General features: G+C 44.0%; 1 protein-coding gene across 8 annotated transcripts in view; it reads right to left on the bottom strand.

The window, feature by feature from the left end:
* crim1 (cysteine rich transmembrane BMP regulator 1 (chordin-like)) overlaps positions 1–21,985 on the bottom strand; it is a 218,646-nt gene that overhangs the window by 142,673 nt on the left and 53,988 nt on the right. For all 8 annotated transcript variants that reach the window (XR_014570811.1, XR_014570812.1, XR_014570813.1 and 5 more), the window contains exon 2: positions 17,561–17,734. Coding sequence is in view for 2 of the 8 variants with exons in the window: in XM_083791307.1 (XP_083647433.1) it covers positions 17,561–17,734 (174 nt within the window). In the remaining 6 variants the exon portion in view is untranslated. The remainder of the gene's footprint in view (positions 1–17,560; positions 17,735–21,985) is intronic.

Here is a 21,985-nt window from a genome sequence, read left to right as displayed (position 1 = left end):
GATTCTTTAAATATTTGTTCTTTGAATATACGTATATTCTTTCATCAGAGCCAACTAAAATCTTCTGCTTTCTGGGAGGTCCCTCCCAGGTCCCTCCCAGGTCAAATGGGTGTCGGCGACCAATTACATATAATCTTTGGGGGTCCTTGACAGGAAATACGACTCGAGATAGAAACATGTTTTTTATTTTTTTCTTCAGAAAACTGTCATGATTTAGAAGACATTTGTAGAATCTGGTCTCAGGTCTAAATGGGTTTAAAAAAGTTATAAATGAGAGACAGTGAGACAGACAGACAGACAGACAGACAGAGTTTACAGAGCTTGAGATGCAGCATCTCATCTTGGAGAGGGTCCTATATATGACCCAGTCCAGTGGAAACCTCGTATGAATCTGATCTCAGGTCAGAATGGGTTAATCAGACCAGTGTGTGTCCAGTGGAAACCTCGCATGAATCTGATCTCAGGTCAGAATGGGTTAAGCCCAAAAACCACATCGAAGGGGGACAAAACCGGTTTCAGGGTGTGCGTCCCAGCGGTGTGATACGATGTCCACCCAAGTGATTCAACTGGTTCAGTTCAACGGCCCAAACCATGCAACCCCCTCACGACTGTTAACGTTTTAAACAGCTCTATATTGCAGTCCACCTTCTCCGGGCGTTTTGAAAAGCCAAAAGTAACCGAGATACCAATTCCAGGCAAACGCCACCGTTATACACGAGCTTTAACTGTGCAGCGTGCGTGTGTGTGTGTGTGTGTGTGCGTGCGTGGGGCCATCAATTCACCTGCACGGAAGGAGAGAAGTGCATGAATCCGTGCTGTTGCACGTGGACCCGGCCCGACCCGGCCCCCCCCTTTAGGCAAGTGTCGAGGAGATTATTGTGACGACAAAGCCTAGACGAATCCACTTCGGACTCTTCAGTGTAACCATTTGGACGCGCCTTACAGATCCATGTGGTTACGTTTGTTACTCACGACTCTTGAAACTGTGTAGCGACACTGCAGCGTTCACTACGAGCAACTTCAGAGAAAGCGCGGCCGGCAAACGAGACGTGTGGGTTATTGACTATAATAAACTCCCATTACAGCATAGACAGGCAGCTTTTAAAAGCACAGCTCAAGGCCCATTTCTTCGCTCTTGGTTGATTTTTTTAGATCTGTGTTGTTATTCATGTTCCCACCGTTTTGCCTCTCGGTGTTAAAAAGGCGCAAGTGATATACTTGTTGTCAATGGTCCACTTATGAACGGCTCAACCCAAAACAAAACCCGAGTGGAGCACTCCATTTGCTTCAGGGTTTTAATAATATCGGTGTGTGTGGTGAAAAACAACCATGCTGTTTTCGTTCTCAGACGCACCCACCCACCCACACACACACATAGCTCCGTAAGGGAGTGGTTGCACCACTCAAAAAACTAATATCTATGTATATGTTTCTTCAGATCAGAGTGATTTTAATTCAAAACTGGCACGCTTCCTACTCCCGATGTTTCTACGCGTCTACTTTCGGCATGTCTGTTGCGTTGCGAGACACACGCAATATTTAGTTATATAAAAACACGAAATATCTCAAACGAAAGACGAGAGTCTTTGCTTTCACCGGGGGAAGAAAGCGTGTTACCACAATGTTCCGTTCTTTACTTATTGGCAGTTGAATATTATGAACATAAATTGCATAATATGTTCATATATATTGATTGAATATGTTCAAATAACCTTTCCTCTGCTTTCTGCTCTCAGACATCATGCATATTACATACGATGTGAGGGAACACAATGCAGAGGAAATGTTGTTTTTCATAATAACCTTTACAATGGACCGGCTATATAATGTTTTTTGTCTTTTTGTTTTTTCGGAAGTCCTAGGATCTCTCATAGCATCAAGTCTTCCTGGTTACTGTTAGACTAAAGGTCATTACACACTGGCGAATTGGCGACGCGATATATTCGTGCGAATAATTCGCATTTAAAAAAAAACAATTGAAGTCCATGCAAGCTTCCACATCAGTGGCGAATGTGCGAATGTGCGAAAATGCGACCGTTTTCGCTTTTATTTGTTCGCTCTGGTGTCGTATTTTGCAGAGATTCGCAGGCGAACTGCAACATGCAATATTTCGCATTTTCAGATCGCTTATTCGCATCGCGTCGCTAATTCGCCAGTGTGTAATGACCTTAAGTCTTAACCCATTCTGACCTGAGATCAGATTCATACGAGGTTTCCACTGGACACACACTGGTCTGATTAACCCATTCTGACCTGAGATCAGATTCAAAAAATGCTATGAGCTTGTAGATCTGCTATTTTTCAATAGCTAAAGCACGACATGATGCCGACACCAAAATGGGTTCCCGTTCAGAATGAGTTAAGAGGACGAGACGCGAAGACCGTACGGGCGACGCCATGTTGCTCCATGGCAGTGTTGCCAACTCGTGTCAGAAATAAGCCAACCCACCTCCAAAAAACAAGCCAAAACAAACCCAATAATATGACCATATAATCCTAATAAAAAAGATTTGATGCATTTATCATTATAAATACTATATGTATGTCTATGATAATTAATGTTTTAGTAACTTATTATGCTAATAATTAGCCTATGAAGAAAATAAAAGGATCTCTGGAAAAAAAGGAAGTCAAAAGTTGCGGGGAATAAGCAGACTTGGCAACCCTGCTCCATGGAAGGACAGAAACAGTTGAGACCAAGGAAGCTGAACCCATTCTGACCGGGCACCCATTTTGGTGTTGGCATCATGTTATGCTTTAGCTATTTAAAAATAGCAGATCTACAAGCTCATATCGCGCCACCGAGTGGCGCGATACGAGCTTGTAGGTCTGCCATTTTTGAAAAATCGAAGAACGACTGACATTTTTTTAGAATCTGATCTCGGGTCAGAATGGGTTCATCAGACCAGTGTGTGTCCAGTGGAAAACCTCGTATGAATCTGATCTCAGGTCAGAATGGGTTAACACAGAAGTGTTGGGCTGCATATAGCCCACTGCGCATGCTTCTTTCCTTCCAGGGAGCACCATGGCGTCGCCCGTACGGTCTTCACACCTCGTCCTCTTTAGACAGTCCTTGGTTACTGGTTACTGGTTGGACTAACTAAGTCTTCCTGGTTACTGGTTGGACTAACTAAGTCTTCCTGGTTACTGGTTGGACTAACTAAGTCTTACTGGTTACTGGTTGGACTAACTAAGTCTTCCTGGTTACTGGTTGGACTAACTAAGTCTTACTGGTTACTGGTTGGACTAACTAAGTCTTCCTGGTTACTGGTTGGACTAACTAAGTCTTCCTGGTTACTGGTTGGACTAACTAAGTCTTACTGGTTACTGGTTGGACTAACTAAGTCTTCCTGGTTACTGGTTGGACTAACTAAGTCTTACTGGTTACTGGTTGGACTAACTAAGTCTTACTGGTTACTGGTTGGACTAACTAAGTATTCCTGGTTACTGGTTGGACTAACTAAGTCTTCCTGGTTACTGGTTGGACTAACTAAGTCTTCCTGGTTACTGGTTGGACTAACTAAGTCTTCCTGGTTACTGGTTGGACTAACTAAGTCTTCCTGGTTACTGGTTGGACTAACTAAGTCTTCCTGGTTACTGGTTGGACTAACTAAGTCTTCCTGGTTACTGGTTGGACTAACTAAGTCTTACTGGTTACTGGTTGGACTAACTAAGTCTTCCTGGTTACTGGTTGGACTAACTAAGTCTTCCTGGTTACTGGTTGGACTAACTAAGTCTTCCTGGTTACTGGTTGGACTAACTAAGTCTTCCTGGTTACTGGTTGGACTAACTAAGTCTTCCTGGTTACTGGTTGGACTAACTAAGTCTTCCTGGTTACTGGTTGGACTAACTAAGTCTTCCTGGTTACTGGTTGGACTAACTAAGTCTTCCTGGTTACTGGTTGGACTAACTAAGTCTTCCTGGTTACTGGTTGGACTAACTAAGTCTTCCTGGTTACTGGTTGGACTAACTAAGTCTTCCTGGTTACTGGTTGGACTAACTAAGTCTTCCTGGTTACTGGTTGGACTAACTAAGTCTTCCTGGTTACTGGTTGGACTAACTAAGTCTTCCTGGTTACTGGTTGGACTAACTAAGTCTTCCTGGTTACTGGTTGGACTAACTAAGTCTTCCTGGTTACTGTGTTTCAGTGAGACGGAACTCTAGTCTTATCTCTCACTGCACCGAAGCCATCTCTCAATCTCTCTCTCTGTCTCTCTCTCTCTCTAATTCCGAGACAGACACTAATTCCAGACACCAAATGATGCGGAACACTGTTTTCTTTCTAATTTCAGAAATCAGGAGAGCACGAGGGCGGATGAATGACATCCCCCCCCCCCCCCCCCTCCCCATCTCTGTTGTAGATAGTGTTTCTATTTCATGACATGCATCATACATTATGTTAATTCTGATGCGTTGAATAGCAGTTTAGATTTTGTCGACTAATGCTATGACGGAAACGAAATGGAAACTAATTGAAAACTAAGCTATGACGACTCAAACTGAGACATATATATATTGACAATTTTGCCAACAAATAAAAAACTAGAAGTTAGGAAAGAACTAGTGGACAAGTCTTTGTTGCATGCTGAAAATAGCAGATCTACAAGCTCAAGTGTAAGTGAACAATTAGCCATTACGACGGCATCAAGGCCCGCCAAAACACATTTTAGTCGACTAAATCAACTGTAGATTTAGTCAACTAAAATATTATATTTAGTCGACACAAACTAGACTAACTAAAACTAAAACAGTCCAGGTGACTAAAATGTGATTGGAATATGTGGCGCAAATCTTTGAATGTATATTCTTTCAGAATGTTTTTAACTGAAATATTTGCTTCTGGGGGGGTCCCTGGAACAACATACTGCATTTCCAGATGGGGGTCGGCGGCCAATTACATATAATTTCTGGGATCCTTGATTTGAGAACCACTGACATAGAACCATACTGTAGGTTTTTCAGAAAGCCTTTAGGATTTAGAAGTCATTTCTTTAGAATCGTCCTCAGTCCAAAATGGGTTAAATGTTTTGCCTTGGCTACATACACACACCATAGCAGATGTACAAGCTTGCAGTGCGCCACAAATTTGAAAATCAATTTTGGATCATTATTGTCTCCAGTATGTTTTGCACTCCGTCAGTCCTTCCGTTATCAGCTAATCTCCGGCACCGTTCATCCATGCCAAACTGTGCACACACACTTTTTATCCATACATCACACAATTTGGTATACACTATCTCCATAGTCATGTGATCAACAAGGAGCGGCCTGATTGGCTAAGATTGGCTTCCAAAGCTCACGCGATTGGTCCGTTTCGGAAAAAATGCCAAAAATCACAAACACAGTGTGCAATTTCCGTGAAATTATACACGCACATTTCCCCAATCAGCCTCACGGTGGCACAATAACAGGCTAATTCCTGTATTTCGTGTATTAATGTGTGTGTCGAGAACAAAATGAGACCGATTACATTATTTTGTACACATTATTTGTGCCTAAAGCAGATGGTGTTTACTAGTTGAAAGGGTTTAACCCATTCTGACCTGAGATCAGATTCATACGAAGGTTTCCGCCGGACACACACTGGTCTGATGAACCCATTCTGACCTGAGATCAGATTCTAAAAATGTCAGTCGTTTTTTTTAGATTTTTCAAAAATAGCAGACCTACAAGCTTGTATCGCGCCACTCGGTGGCGCGATAGGAGCTTGTAGATCTGCTATTTTTAAATAGCTAAAGCACGACATGATGCCGACACCAAAATGGGTGCCCGGTCAGAATGGGTTAAATCTCTGTATTCTGGTAGTAATCATTACTACTGTTTGTTCCGTGACAGGAGTCTTCCCCTCTCTCACAGAAAATACATTTTCAGGTTGAGGAAACCAATTCTGTATTAAACAGAAGATACATTTTCAGGTTAGGGAAAGTCTCATTTCATCCAATGCGGGAGAGACGAGGCATTTATCGGCTTCCATTTTTAGCAGCTTCCCGATTAAATTTGTTGTCGTTGTTGACGTAATCACTTCCAATTTGACTTGTTTACCCTGCCTGTATCTTACCGGTATATGCACCTTACGTGTCTAGTGTGTGTGTGTGTGTGTGTGTGTGTGTGTGTGTGTGACTGTGTGTGTGTGTGTGTGAGAGTGATCAATCTGTGCTGTGACATTGTGTCATCAGTCTGGGACAGACAGACAGACAGACAGACAGACAGACAGACAGACAGACAGACAGACAGGCAGACAGGCAGACAGACAGACAGACAGACAGACAGACAGACAGACAGACAGACAGACAGACAGACAGACAGACAGACAGACAGACAGACAGACAGACAGGCAGGCAGGCAGACAGACAGACAGACATTGACCGGCGCTCCCGTCATTAATCTGAAGCCGTGACCTTCACACAGCCGGCCAATCACATCTAGCAACCTTCAGCCCACGGGCCAATCAGGAAAATCGACCCCCCGAGGGAGGGAGGGGAGGTCCAACACCAATAACATCAAATCCAGACAAATGGGTCTGTCCGCGCGCGAGCGTGTGTGTGTGTGTGTGTGTGTGTGTGTGTGTGTCCGAGCCTGTGCGTGTCCCTCTGTGAGTGTGTCCGCGTGCGAGTGTGCACACAAAGGTGTGTCTCCGTCTGTGTCAATGTGTTTGTGTGTGTGTGTGTGTGTGTGTGCGCGTCTGTGCGCATCTACACGTCACTAAATGTCCACCGTGACTGTAGATCATTTGGTTCGATATATTTTTGTCCTCGAAACAAAACAAAAGAAAACACACCAACACCGCCTGTCTGTCAGTCAGTCAGTCAGTCAGTCAGTCAGTCAGTCAGTCAGTCAGTCAGTCAGTCAGTCAGTCAGTCAGTCAGTCAGTCAGTCAGTCAGTCAGTCAGCCAGTCAGTCAGTCAGTCAGTCAGCCAGCCAGCCAGCCAGTCAGTCAGCCAGCCAGTCAGTCAGCCAGTCAGCCAGTCAGTCAGTCAGTCAGTCAGTCAGCCAGCCAGTCAGTGTCTCTCATCCGGCCGAGGTTGTGTGTGTGTGACACTTTCCCCTTCATCTGTGAGGCCATGACTTGTTTGGGAACATTTCTGCGCTAGATCCCAGTGAATGATGACAGCACATTCCTCCCTCTCTCTCCCTCAGTCTCTCTCTCTCTCCCTCAGTCTCTCTCTCTCCCTCTCAGTCTCTCTCTCCCTCCCTCTCCCTCTCTCTCAGTCTCTCCCTCCCTCCCTATCTCTCTCTCCCTCCCTCCCCTTCCCTCTCTCTCTCTCTCTCTCCCTCTCGCTCTCTCTCAGTCTCTCCCCCCTCCCTCCCCCTCCATCAGTATCTCTCTCCCTCTCTCAGTCTCTCTCTCTGAAAGAAAAAAAAGCATCCGGTGCCATTAAATTACATAAGCCAAACGCTATACACGAAAAGCTGAACCATGCCCTCTTATATACACACACACGCACAAGCGTGCACGTGCATGCGCACACGCACTTACTTCCAGGCAAAGGAATGTGAAGTATTTCCTCCCGTTTTGTTGAAAGCCAAGTGAGTGAAAGTGTGAGCGAGCGAGCGAGGAGAGGAGACGAGAAACAGACAGAGTGTTAAAGCCTCGTTTCCACATGAGCTACGAGCTCACACAACGCCTCAGCCCCCGAGACGATCTACAAGCTCACACAACGCCTCAGCCCCGAGACGATCTACAAGCTCACACAACGCCTCAGCCCCGAGACGATCTACAAGCTCACACAACGCCTCAGCCCCGAGACGATCTACAAGCTCACACAACGCCTCAGCCTGAGACGATCTACAAGCTCACACAACGCCTCAGCCCCCGAGACGATCTACAAGCTCACACAACGCCTCAGCCCCCGAGACGATCTACAAGCTCACACAGCGCCTCAGCCCCCGAGACGATCTACAAGCTCACACAGCGCCTCAGCCCCGAGACGATCTACGAGCTCACACAACGCCTCAGCCTTCACATGAAAAGGTTGAGAAACGACATACTGTATATATATATAGAAACATAGGGGGTTTTTTTCTCAGAAAACTAAGAATTTAGAAGACATGCTTTGGCCGCGGGTCTATGTGGGTTAAAGAGCCACTGTTGTTAATGCAACAACGGTTTATGTAACAGTCACTAGACTGCCATGACAACGCAGCAGGCCGGACGGACATTGCCCGCATTCCATGCATTGTTTCTGTGTGCGGTTTGTCTGGACCGACGCGCGCGCGCACGCACAGACAGACAGACAGACAGACACTAGGGCTGGGCGATATGACAAAATCTCATATCACGATATAGAATTTATTTTATCACGATAACGATATACTCACGATATAGCATATTTTTTACGATACCTATTTTTTTATCTAAAAAAATTGTTTTTTGTTCAGGTCGAGTACTTTACTGTACTTGGGCAGTACTTGGGCTGTACTGTACTGTACTGTACTGTACTGTACTGTACTGTACTGTACTGTACTGTACTGTACTGTACTGTACTGTACAAGCTCTCCTCCCTGGCCTCTGTCTGTGTTAGGCTGCAAAACAGTGACACTTGGTGGTGACAATAATTATGCTATTTCCGTGCTCGGATACAGGGACATGGACACACACATAGCTGTCTATAGTGGTTGCACCACTCAAAAAACAATTAAATTCACATTATCCAGTCTATGAATATAATACTGATGCCCTGCCCATGCACAGACAGGCCCAAAGCAAGTACAAAAATATTACAAAATAAAATATATAATAATTAGAGGCTGAACTCAATTGTTCAGCCTCTGTAGACATTTTTAAAGCACAGCTCAAGACCCACTTCTACAACATTGCTTTTAATTGATCTTTTATTTTTTGTTATTCATGTCCTCACTGTATTGCATTACTGCTTGTTTTTCAATGTCGTTGCCTTGCTTTTCTTTTTTTCTCCATTGCTCTGTAAAGCACTTTGAGAGCTGCATTTCATGTCATGAAAGGTGCTATACAAATAAAGTTTTATTATTATTATTATGAATAATAATAATAATTATTATGACAATTAAAAAGAAAAAAATAAGACGTTGCCATTCAGACAGAAGTACAGGCCTGTGTCTGCATTAAATTGGCTTAAGGAAAAAATAAATACCTCATGTCACAGTTTGTCACTAAAGTTGTTTCAGTTCATGTTAAGCTCTGTATAGGGAATCAAAATGTTCTGTTGTAGTTACTTATAGTTTAGTTTGTTAAAGACGTTGGGCAGCTTAACGATGTTTAATTGACTACAGGCGATAGAGTGAGAGAGAACGCGACCGCGTCGTCAACTCTCCGTGCCCAGCTGTGCGTATTATGGGAAAAGTGGAGGTTTTTCTTTTCCTTTTTTTTGATGATCACAACAAAGTCAGCGTCTTGTGTTGTTGTTGTTGGAAGCTGTTGCTGAAGTAAGGACTTTTCAAATGGAATAATTTATTTGGAACAATAAAAGACACGCAGCAGCAGGACTGCACAGGTAAGAGGAACGTCTTGGAAGAAGTTTGCAACCGACGACGGACAAGCTTATTGTTCAACTGTGTAAAACATACGTGGCTCACGCAATTTATCAATTTGACCCAACATGAAACCTACATTTATAACAGTGAATGACCGGTTACTCTAAGGGCGCGTTCGGAAATAGCGCACTGTGCAATGCAAACTGATAGATGAGTGCGCTCCGGTGTGGTATTTCCGAACGTGCCCCTTACACCGCTCTGAATCTCGTCAGCCATCATCTCCCTTCATGTAATCCAAACCACTTCCATATCCATACAATGAAGACGTTGCCCCTCTTAGGTGCAAGCACCCTTGTGTTGTGGTCGTGTTGGCCTTAGAGTATATAATAGAGAAGACATCCGAAAGGTGTTGGCTCACTGTTTTCAGTGCGGTCGGCTGCTGGGCATGCCGTATATAAGCGCTGTGACGTAAAATACTGCCGTAAACACTGCCGTAAAACGAAACGGCGATATAAGCGATATAGATTATTTTTCGTGATAGACATTTTCTATCGAAAATACGATATATATCGTCATATCGCCCAGCCCTAACAGACACACATTCCATGAGTTGTTTCTGTGTGATTTGTCTGGACGGACGGACGGAGACACACACACACGCACGCACGCACACATAGGAAGTCACATAGGACGTTTAAAGTGTTATCCAATCGCGGCGCGCACGCTGGCCTAGCGGTCCAGGCGCATCATGCCACACATATAGGCTCTGGGCCTGACGGCGTGTCGCGTGTTCGAGTCCCGTTCATGATAGGGATGCCGCCGATTAATCGATTTTACGATTATTCATCGTGGTCTCCGAAATCGATTTTAATATTTCATAATCGATCATAAAATATAGGCTAATAAGTAAGGCTGCATGATATATCGAACATGTACCTTCATCAGAGTGGAGAATATAAGTATAAATCAAGTTGAGCAAAGCCACTCTTCTCTGCCCCTCTCTCTAACAGACACAGTTAACGATCGCTTGTTAAGTGCCTGCCAGACAGACAATCACATGAAATGAAGGGAGGTGTAGAGTAGAGTGTAGACTAGTCGTGAACTGAACATGTTCTCTTTATATCAAGTACTTCATACCAGCCCCTTATGAAACTACTTTTTACTCCTCAAAACTGATTATAAAACTGTAACCATCAAAGCATGCACTCAACATATAATGGTTATGTGACCATGGCATGTGCATAATATAAAATCTTTTTTTGGGGGGGGGGGGGGGGGGTGGGTCGATTAATCGATTATTAATCGGCAGAGCTGTCGACTATTCGATTTGGCTGATGGTCACTTTGTGGCATCCCTAGTTCATGACGACCTTTGCTGCGGGTCTCTTCCCTTCACTGTAACTATATCAATGAAGGCACAAAAGCCAAAAAATTAATCTAAAAAAAAAAAAAAAAAAAAAGTTTTATTCAATTGCATGCAATTAAATGACATTAAAAACGTCATTGTAAACGTTGCACACTCCATTTACAGGTCGCTATAAAAAAGTTCAAAATCCGTTAATGAATCCGTCGATGCAGCGCCGAGATTTAAAAACAACTCCGGCTGCAGTGCGGTTTTTAAATTGCCAGACATTGACGTATATACAAATGTCGTGTTATTTCGTTTTGAAAATGCCCAAGTTTGCTGGAAGCCAACATTTATTCAAACTCTCACATCTGATCGTAGACAGCACAAAGATACAGTCACCGCTGTAGCGAGCACTTCCACTGCAAAGGGTCCCCATGCTGGATATTATGAGGCTAATCCGCCTCTGACCGGCGCCCGCCCGTTGTAAATAACCCATTTAGGCCTGACGTTGAATTTAACAGTTTTCTGAAAAACCTCATGTTTCTATTTCAGCGGTTCTCAAACATATTTCATGTCAAGGACCCCCAAATATATATATGACCCCCATCTGAAAATATGTTGTTCCAGGGACCCTCCCGGTAGCAAAGACTTGAGTTATAAACTCGCTCTGTAACAATATACCGTATATTCAAAGATTTCATGCACATTTTCACGATAAAAAAAAAGAAAAATAGCAGACCTACGAGCTTGTAGATCTGCTATTTTTCCAACAGCTAAAGCATGACATAATGCTTTAACCATTTTGGTGTTAGCATCATGTTATGCTTTAGCTATTGAAAAATAGCAGATCTACAAGCTCATAGCGCGCCACCGAGTGGCGCGCTACGAGCTTGTAGGTCTGCTATTTTTTGAAAGATCGAAGAGCGACTGACATAGAAGACATTTTTTTTAATCTGATCTCAGGTCAGAATGGAAAACTGTCAGGACGTAGAAGACATTTCTAGAATCTGATCTCAGGTCAGAATGGGTTAAAACGCCAAAAGGGGTTGCCCGCCCGGAATGGGATAAACTCCTGATGAGAATTAGGAGAAAATGTGTGTGGAGGATTATATGGCCAGAGATAACGAGCCTACGGACAAGACTCCTTTAATTGGGTATTATCTGAACGCTGGGTGTCACAGAGTTCTCGGATTCTGCCCCCGAACCCGACCGGGCCAGGTCGGGGGTCTAGAATGTATGCTAATTAGTCTGGCCCTTGCGTCATGCCCATTGAGAACTCTACTGTATATACTGTATATTAACCATGGTTTAACAAGTTGTACAGTTCTGAAACACTTGAAACCCAATTTGTATTTTGAAAATCAATGCCCAAATTCGAGTTAACAGTGTTAACACAATAGAGGCCCGATCTACAAGCTCCCAGTGTGTTGCATCTGGCGTGTTTTGCTATTTTCTTTTAAAACATTTGCTGAACGTTAAAGTGGTTTAGGTGGGTCTGTGGGGTTTTATATATAAAAAAATGTCAAACCACTGCAAGGTATTAACAAGATGCTGGCGACTAAAATGACTACATCTCTATCCATCCATGGGAACACAGCTTCTCTCTCTGCGACGCTTTGTGAGATTGTAGATCTGCTATTTTCAGCATGCAACCAAAGTGTAAAATATGTCATTACAACGACATCAAGGCCTGTCAAAACACATTTGTCGACTAAATCAACCGTAGATTTAGTCGACTAAAATCGTATGACATTTAGTCGACTAAAACTAGACTAAACACTAGAACATTCCAGGTGACTAAAATGTGACTAAAACTAAGTGAAAACTATTCAAGAGACTATGACTAAAACTAAAATAGAAATGTGCTGCCAAAAACAACACTGTTGTGCTCTGAACTGACCTGAACACTTGAACTCTCTGCACTTCATATTTATTCACTGTTCATGTTGTTTTTGCACTTTGCCAAACAGTCTTGTCCCGTTGTGTCACTTTGTCCTATGATGTTGTATCTGTCACTCTGTTGTCCCACCGAGACACATTCCTAACATGTCTACATGTCATGGCAATAAAGGATTCTGATTCTGATTAACTTACGGGGAAAGGGGAGAAAAAAAAAATCACAAAAAGTCTGAACATGAAGAGAAGAGGTTTTTTTGCCCGACGGCGACGGTCCATAAATGCGCAGCACGTGCGTGTGTGCGTAGTGTATTCATAAATCAACCTATAGCAACACTATGCTATAGCAAGACACTTTACATCTTCAGGATTGCTTTCTTGACAACCTGCAGAGAAATGATGACCGCCCTCCTGGCTCACACTCACACCCCCCCGTCCAAATCACTCCAGTCCTGCGAGAGGACTTGACAAACATCCATCCATCGTGTGCGACGCGACGTGCGTGCAAGCGGCAGCCACACACACACACACTCGACAGTGCTCCAAACGCTCAACCCCTTTCCGCGTTTCATCGATAAAAACTGAAGCACGCTCACCGCCGCGGAGAGGAGAAATGTTATTTATGGAAAAACAAGACCCCGCGTCTGAGAGTCTGACTGAGCTGTTTTAACCCACTTAGGACTGAGTTTCCATGTCAGTGGTGTGGCCAAGCCTTTTCATGTCAAGGGCCCCCAGAATTATCTGTTTTTGGCCACAGACCATCTCAAAACATGTTGTTCCAGGGACCTCCCAGGAGCAAAGAAAAAAGCTATTGTACGAGCTTGTAGATCTGATATTTTTTCAATAGCTAAAGCATGACCTGATGTTTAACCCATTCTGACCGGGCACCCATTTTGGTGTTAGCATCATGTCGTGCTTTAGCTATTGAAAAATAGCAGATCTACAAGCTCATATCGCGCCACCGAGTGGCGCGATATGAGCTTGTTAACAGACACCCCTTTAAACCGGGCGGCGCCACACAAGGTAGAGAGAACAAATGGTTTCTTGTTTTTCTTTTCTTTTTAATCATAATCGCCATCAAGAAAAAAACAATGGAAACTAAAAGCAAGGCATGATCAAACAATAGGCTTAGTGCACGACGTGCTGAGCCCGTTCTCTCTTTTATCACACAATCAAACAAACGCCAACACAGAGACGAGGATGTCGAGACAGAAGTGAAGGCTACAGAACACACACACACACACTCTCTCACACACACACACACACACACACACACACTTGAAAGCGCACACACACACACACACACACAGTATATACACACGGTGACTTACACACATACAGTATAGACAAAAAGTGGAGACAAATCAAACTTACAGTATAATTATGGCCTTCTCTGGTCATAGAATGCTTGTCTTTTTTCTTTCAACTTCTGTGTCAAATTGTACTGCTCTTATGTTAACTCCTTTTGATGTCATAGTATTTGTATGAGGTATACTGTATATATTGCTCTTTTTTATTATGCTGCATTTTATGATGGAATGTTTTTTTTTTTTTAATGGAAAGCACTTTGGGTCAACTTCTGTTGTGTTTAAATGTGCTATAGAAACAAAGATTACTTGACACAGAGTGACATGATGTTCACACTCCGAGACAGACAGACACAGAGACAGAGAGACAGACACAGAGACAGAGAGACAGACACAGAGAGACAGAGACAGAGACAGAGAGACAGACACAGAGACAGAGAGACAGACACAGAGACACAGAGACAGACACAGAGACAGAGAGACAGACACAGAGACAAAGAGACAGACACAGAGACAGACACAGAGACAGAGAGACAGACACAGAGACAGAGAGACAGAGACAGAGAGACAGACACAGAGACAGAGACAGAGAGACAGACAGAGAGACAGAGACAGCAGTACACTGTAAATCCCTGGAACATGTGACGCGTTTAAAACATATGAATTTGGCCACTCAGAATTTCTGAGTGGCCAAAGAGCATTGATCACGCCTCCAGGTCTTTACTTTACTCAAGTTATAGGGAATAAGACCTGGTACTTAAGACACGCAAAATACAGCCCTGTATGTGGAAGAGAGCCACGATATAGGACTGAAGCCCCGTGAAGTTAACAGAGTTGTCGTTATAACTCTGTCAAATGTGACATGCCATGTACACTAGCACAAAGACTGCATGAAAAACATGTCTACATCACACATGTCTGCGTCACACATGTCTGCGTCACACATGTCTGCATTGCACATGTCTGCGTCGCACATGTCTGCGTCACACATGTCTGCATCACACATGTCTGCGTCACACATGTCTGCGTCACACATGTCTGCATCGCACATGTCTGCGTCGCACATGTCTGCGTCACACATGTCTGCATCACACATGTCTGCGTCACACATGTCTGCATCACACACGTCTGCATCACACACGTCTGCATCACACATGTCTGCATCACACATGTCTGCATCACACACGTCTGCATCACACATGTCTGCATCACACATGTCTGCATCACACATGTCTGCATCACACATGTCTACATCACACACGTCTGCATCACACATGTCTGCATCACACATGTCTGCATCACACATGTCTGCATCACACATGTCTGCATCACACATGTCTGCATCACACATGTCTGCATCACACATGTCTGCATCACACATGTCTGCATCACACATGTCTGCATCACACACGTCTGCATCACACATGTCTGCGTCACACACGTCTGCATCACACATGTCTGCATCACACATGTCTACATCACACATGTCTACATCACACATGTCTACATCACACACGTCTCAAAGAAAGAGTCAACATGTGAGCCAAGTCTGGAGATGGATCCAGATGAGACGCGGCGTCAGGGAGCCCTGCTGACGGCACGCCGACGAACGCAAACACATACCATGTTTGAACGTGAGCCTCCAGTTACACCCGCTGTCAACATACACAGGCAGGCATGTTGTTATCTGTATGTTCCAACCAGATAAGGGCACACACGCACGCACGCACGCACACACACACGCACGCACGCACGCACGCACGCACGCCAGTGTTGTTTTTGGCAGCAAATTTTGGTTTTAGTCATAGTCTTGTGAATAGTTTTCATTTAGTTTTAGTCACATTTCAGTCACCTGGAATGTGTTATTGTTAGTCTAGTTTTAGTCGACTAAATGTCATGAGATTTTAGTCAACTAAATCTACAGTTGATTTAGTTGACTAAAATGTATTTTGGTGGGCCTTGATGCCGTCGTAAGGACTGTTTTTACATTTGCTGAAAATAGACCAACAGCCAATGGGAACAAATGCTCTGGATGCGAGTGTGAGGTCATTGAAGACCACCAGCGGGAGTCAAGTGGGAGTCAATGTGGGCGGGGTAATATAATGCAAAGGTCAAAGGTTCAATCCCACTCTAGTCATGGATGGTTCTGTTCCAAAGGCACTGACGTCACGTAGATGACTTATACCTGCTAAATACTCACACCACTGAGAGAAAGATACATGCTTTTTACACTCCTCCTCCTTTTACGCTCCTCAGCCTACAGTGCGTATGTATGCACTGCAGGTTGCTACGGTGACGTGTGTGTGTGTGTGTGTGTGTGTGCGTGTGTGCGCTATGCTAATGAAATGATAGTGATAAAACTTGAATTATATACAGTAGCACCTTTCAAAACTGGGTTACAGAGCGCTTTACAATAGACAACAACGGAAATCAGCAAGGAGAGAGAGAGAGAGACAGAGAGAGAGAGACAGAGAGAGAGAGAGAGAGAGAGAGAGACAGAGACAGAGACAGAGACAGAGACAGAGACAGAGACAGAGACAGAGACAGAGACAGAGACAGAGACAGAGAGACAGAGAGGCAGAGAGACAGAGAGGCAGAGAGACAGAGACAGAGACAGAGACACAGAGACAGAGAGACAGAGAGACAGAGAGACAGAGAGACAGAGAGACAGAGACAGAGACAGAGACAGAGACAGACACAGAGACAGAGAGACAGAGACAGAGACAGCATAGAATGCGATCTGTCATAAACCACATGAATCCAAGCGTCCCAAATATGGAGGCAAACATTCGGCAGATTCAGCAGATCTACAAGCTCACAGTGTGTAGCGTTTGCGACACATTGAGAGCTTGTATTCATGCTAGTTTTGTAGGGGAGGCAAGAGGAGGAGAAAAGGAGGCGATCATGTACAGAGCCAACTAAGCATATATATATATATATACATATATATATAACGGGGTGTAGAAAAATACTAGAAAATATCTTCACTTGAAATTAAGAGCAGAAACTTGAAGGCAGAGCTCCGCGGAGAGACGGTGGATCCGACGCTATATAAACTCACACAAGATAAAAGCAGCCGTCGACTCGCTGACCCGTGATGTGAAATAATATATGCACGGTGTGTCTCGGCGCTCGCCAGCAACGTGCACGAGAAATGTAATGCTGCTCGATGTATTGGTTTGTGTGTGAGACACACACACAGTCACAGACGGGACCGCGCACGCACGCACGCACGCACGCACGCACGCACGCACGCACACACGGGTCTGTAACCGTGAGCGGGGAAATGGAACCAAATGGACTCTTAACAGGTCTGTAACCGTGAGAGATCCCCTTTGATGTCCTGATGACTCACTGGGGGGGGGGGGGGGGGGGGGAATGCAACAAAAACATATCACCCTCAACCAGGACATGTTTTCTTACGTCAATATCATGGTTATTTTTGGTCAAAATTACTCAGTACAGACAGACAGACAGAGTTTAAGAGGACACAGACACACACACAGAGACACACACACAGACACACACACAGACACACAGACACACACACACACACAGACCTTCTATGTGCTGCAGGGCGGTCTGGCAGCTGTCGAGCGACGGGAACTGGAAGGGGTTGGTGCAGGTCCGCAGGGCGTGGCACACGCAGCGGCCATCTTGGATGTTGCAGCCGGTCACCAGGTTCTCGCTGCAGGGTTCGAAGCCCAGCAGCTGGCCCGCCTCCCAGTCCTCGTCTGTAATATAGCCAATGGGGACAGAGACACAGCGAAGGTTGAATGGGTCTGCCAATGGCAACGCGGGATATAGAGAGACGAATAGGTCGCGCGCTGTATACGGTGGGCAGTGCCATGGTGTACGCGTGCAGTGTAGGCTCATTTTTTGAATGGCTGCCCCGAGGTCTGAACCCATACTCTGGAAAGACGCCACCTGAGCCAATAATAATAATCTATATCGGGAGTGCCTCCTAAGCCCTGAAAGGCCGCAACGCAACATTAACCCTATAACACCCGCATTAATTTCTACTTGCAAAAAATAGATTTCAACCTTACTACTACTTTGTACTACTAGGACTAAAAAAAATGAAAAAAAATAAAGTTTGATGAAAAATGTATAATAATTATATAATAATATAATAAATTAATAATTTACATTTGGGGGATATCTTTCACAATAATGAATAAAACATGTTCTAGACATTCTAATGATCACAAAAAAACATATTTTACAATTATTTTACTTACTTTTATTAGGGTAAAGGTCAAAAGTCAGAGGTTAACAAAATAATGTTCAAACCAGACATTTTTAAATTGTGTGAATTTCAGCCTCTGTGGGGGGTATTTATATGCCAATATCATGACCAATGGCATTGAAATGGCATTGCAATGAACATCACTGATGACGTTTAGGTGAAAAAAGAACAGAAAAAATAAAAATAAAAATAATTAATTAAAATAAAATTGTTGCTAAAAAGCAACGCTGGGTCTTAGAGGGTTAAAGTAGCTATAAGCAATAATATGTCAAAATTGTAATGCTTTTTTTTTTATGTTTTATTATTCAGTCAGCAATGACTAAAGCGCTCCCGAAACAAAATGTGGTCTCTGTGACACATCTAAGGGGCCCCAATCTGCATTCAAAGATGTTCCTAGAGAAGCTTTGTCATTGGTCAACGGATAGAGAAAGAAACCCGGTCGAAATGACTAACCAATCAGGAAGTAGACAGGCAAATGGACCAATGGCAAAGCTTCTAGGAAAGCTTTTTGGAATGCAGTTTGTATACGCTCTAATGGCAGCACACTATTTCGAGTATACTATATATCACAAATGATATAGCGAGTGTGAAGCGAGGGACGCGATAAATCCATCATACATCCATCCAATGGTTGACGTGGTACAAACATCGTACACAAATGCACTGCTTTTGAGTGTAAAAAAGCCTGAAAGGGCTGGTGAAGGGATTTACATCACACCATGCACAAATACAAACACACACACACACACACACACACACACACACACACACACACACACACACACACACACACCACCTGCTACATTATCTGAACAAAGCACACACATGGAACCATTAGAGGTTCCTTAAATGGAACCATTAGAAGACCCTGCGTGCGTGCGTGCGTGCGTGCGTGCGAGTGAGAGAGTGAGAGAGGGAGGACAGAAACTGTATAGTAGCCTGCCTACAGTATAGGCAGTTTTCGTATGAATTACCGACCAGTAGAATTAATTCTGATGTATAAACACACAGGTGTGTAACAGAGTAGGTAATGGAGGTCTCCTACTGTACACAATACACCAATACACAACAGATTATAATAATGATACAATCACAGAAACAGACAATGGAGAGAAGTCATGAGGCAAGCAGACAAAACAGAATGCAGAACTGTAGGAAGTTGGGAGATAAGAAAGGGCTGGGATTTGCTTTAGAAGGAAGACAAAACAACAGGGTTATACGTTTGCGTGAACATATTACTGGTCCAGTCTTTGTTTAGTTTTCTTTTTTTAACTGAGAGGGATTCCCTCCAGATGATGCATTTACATTTTAAGCCTGATTTGTCATTGCACGACGGTGTCACAAATTAAGCACATCCATAAGACAATCTCACGGGACGATACGAGCTTCCAAAGCCACTTTTTAATTCCACTGCACCTCTCCTCCATCTCCACTAGTTCCCTCCACAACGTTTTAGTCTAGTTTATTTGTCGACACAATTGTCAATAAATGTAGTCTCAGTTTTAGTCGTCATAGCTTCCCCCCCCCCCCTTTTTAACCCATTTAGGCCTGACGTTGAAAAAAAAAAAAAAAAAGTCTACTAAATCCTGAAAGTTTTCTGAAATACCCTATGCTTCTGTCGGCAGTTTCCAAACATTTTCATGTCAAGGACCCCCAAAAGATATATGAAATTGGAAAACGAGTTAACCCATTCTGACCTGAGATCAGATCAGATTGAAAAAAAAAAAAGAATGTCTTCTACATCCTGAGAGTTTTCTGAAAAAGCTATGTGTCTATGTCAGTCGTTCTTCGACTTTTCCAAAAAAATAGCAGACCTACAAGCTCGTAGATCTGCTTGTAGATCTGCTATTTTTCAATAGCTATAAAGCTTGACATGACGCCAACACCAAAAAGGGTTAACACCCTCTACCCAACAAACAGATTGGACACAGATCACATTACATTTGGAGAAAAAGAGGTTTTAAAAAAAATAAAAAAAGTTACAATACTCCTGGAAAACGTGGGTTGTTTTAGTTACCGTCCGACACTGGCAATGTATGAGGCAGAGTGCCAAGTCATTCCACAGCCTGGAATGAGACGGGATGAGAGCGAAGGGCTGACACAGCATCTTTATTGTAAAAGATGAAGCGGTTGGACGGAAGACCCGGAGGCACCTTTAACCACATATCACAGGCTGCCAAAAGCTATAGGAGTGATGCTAGCATGTAGGCCTACAGCTTAACACACACGATCACACACGATCAAATAATTTATAAGAAGAAAAAACAAACAAATAGTGTTGTCTCCTGCCTTTATTCTCTTCTTTCTAATTATTCGATCGGCCCAAAATATTGTGTTTAGTTGTCATGATTTGTCACGATCCGAGTCGGCTTTGTCCGCGGCGTAACCGTCTTTATATAAATACCTTTTGAAAAGCCTATGGAGAAAAATGAATGGAGAATCATTTCCTATGGGCCACTCGTCGTTCTGAAAGGGGGAGGGACTGCGGCGCTCTATAGGAGAGATGTTTGGTTTGGGTTTTGCGTTGGGCGTCCCCAAGTTTTAACCTTAGTTTTAACCTGCCACGCATGTCGCGCGCATCCACTTGCACTCTACATAACGTGCTGCTTTCAATGGCCTGCGTCTCCAAATCGGCGCAAAGAATGCCGTTTCTGGGTCTTTTCAGCGGCCGACGGCAGGCGCTTGAGATACTCGCGGTCGGGTTTTTTCACCACCGACTGAGAGAACAACCGGTCAAGACACCACACACACACACACACACACACACACACACACACACACACACACACACACACACACACACACACACACACACACACACACACACACACACACACACACACACACACACACACACACACACACACACACACACACACACACACACACACACACACACACACACACACACACACACACACACACAGCATGTTGTCATTGTAACATCCGGTTACAGATACGTGGCTCGTCAAAATAAGGGTTGCGCGCGACAAAACCTTGGCAATGCGTGATAGATAAGATTAATTAATCCTGGAGGTCAACCGGTTAGTATGTCAAACCAACGTATATATATATATATATATATATATATATATATATATATATATGCACCTCGCCGATTTACCTTATCACTCATCCGAAACGGACATTCTCCCGTTGCATGCGTGAAACGCAGAGCTGGACACCGTTCCCAGGACATTCCCCCCAGTGTTCGGATGTGGTCACGCTCTGGACCCGTTCCCAGGACATTCCCCCCAGTGTTCGGATGTGGTCACGCTCTGGACCCGTTCCCAGGACATTCCCCCCAGTGTTCGGATGTGGTCACGCTCTGGACCCGTTCCCAGGACATTCCCCCCAGTGTTCGGATGTGGTCACGCTCTGCGGGTTAGCCAGGATGAGAAGCACCGAGAGACAAAGCGCGGCCACATGTGTGTGGAGAAGCGAGTGAGTTTCCCCCGTTCAACTTTAACCCATTCTGACCTGAGATCAGATTCTAATGTCTTCTACATCCTGACAGTTTTCTGTTTTTCCATGTCGGTCGTTCTTCGATTTCTTTAAAAAAAATAGCAGACCTATACAAGCTCGTAGCGCTCCACCGAGTGGCGCGCTACGAGCTTGTATAGGTCTGCTATTTTTCAATAGCTAAAGCATAACATAATGCTGTAACACCAAAAGGGGTTCCCGCCCCAAAATGGGTTAATCACAGCTGCGGGGAAAGGTAAGACGAGCAGACTGC

Source organism: Protomyctophum parallelum, assembly GCF_964188405.1.
Source record: "Protomyctophum parallelum genome assembly, chromosome: 20".
In the NCBI taxonomy this organism is placed as follows: Eukaryota; Metazoa; Chordata; class Actinopteri; order Myctophiformes; family Myctophidae; genus Protomyctophum; species Protomyctophum parallelum.
This window is presented reverse-complemented; position numbering and strand designations above follow the sequence as displayed.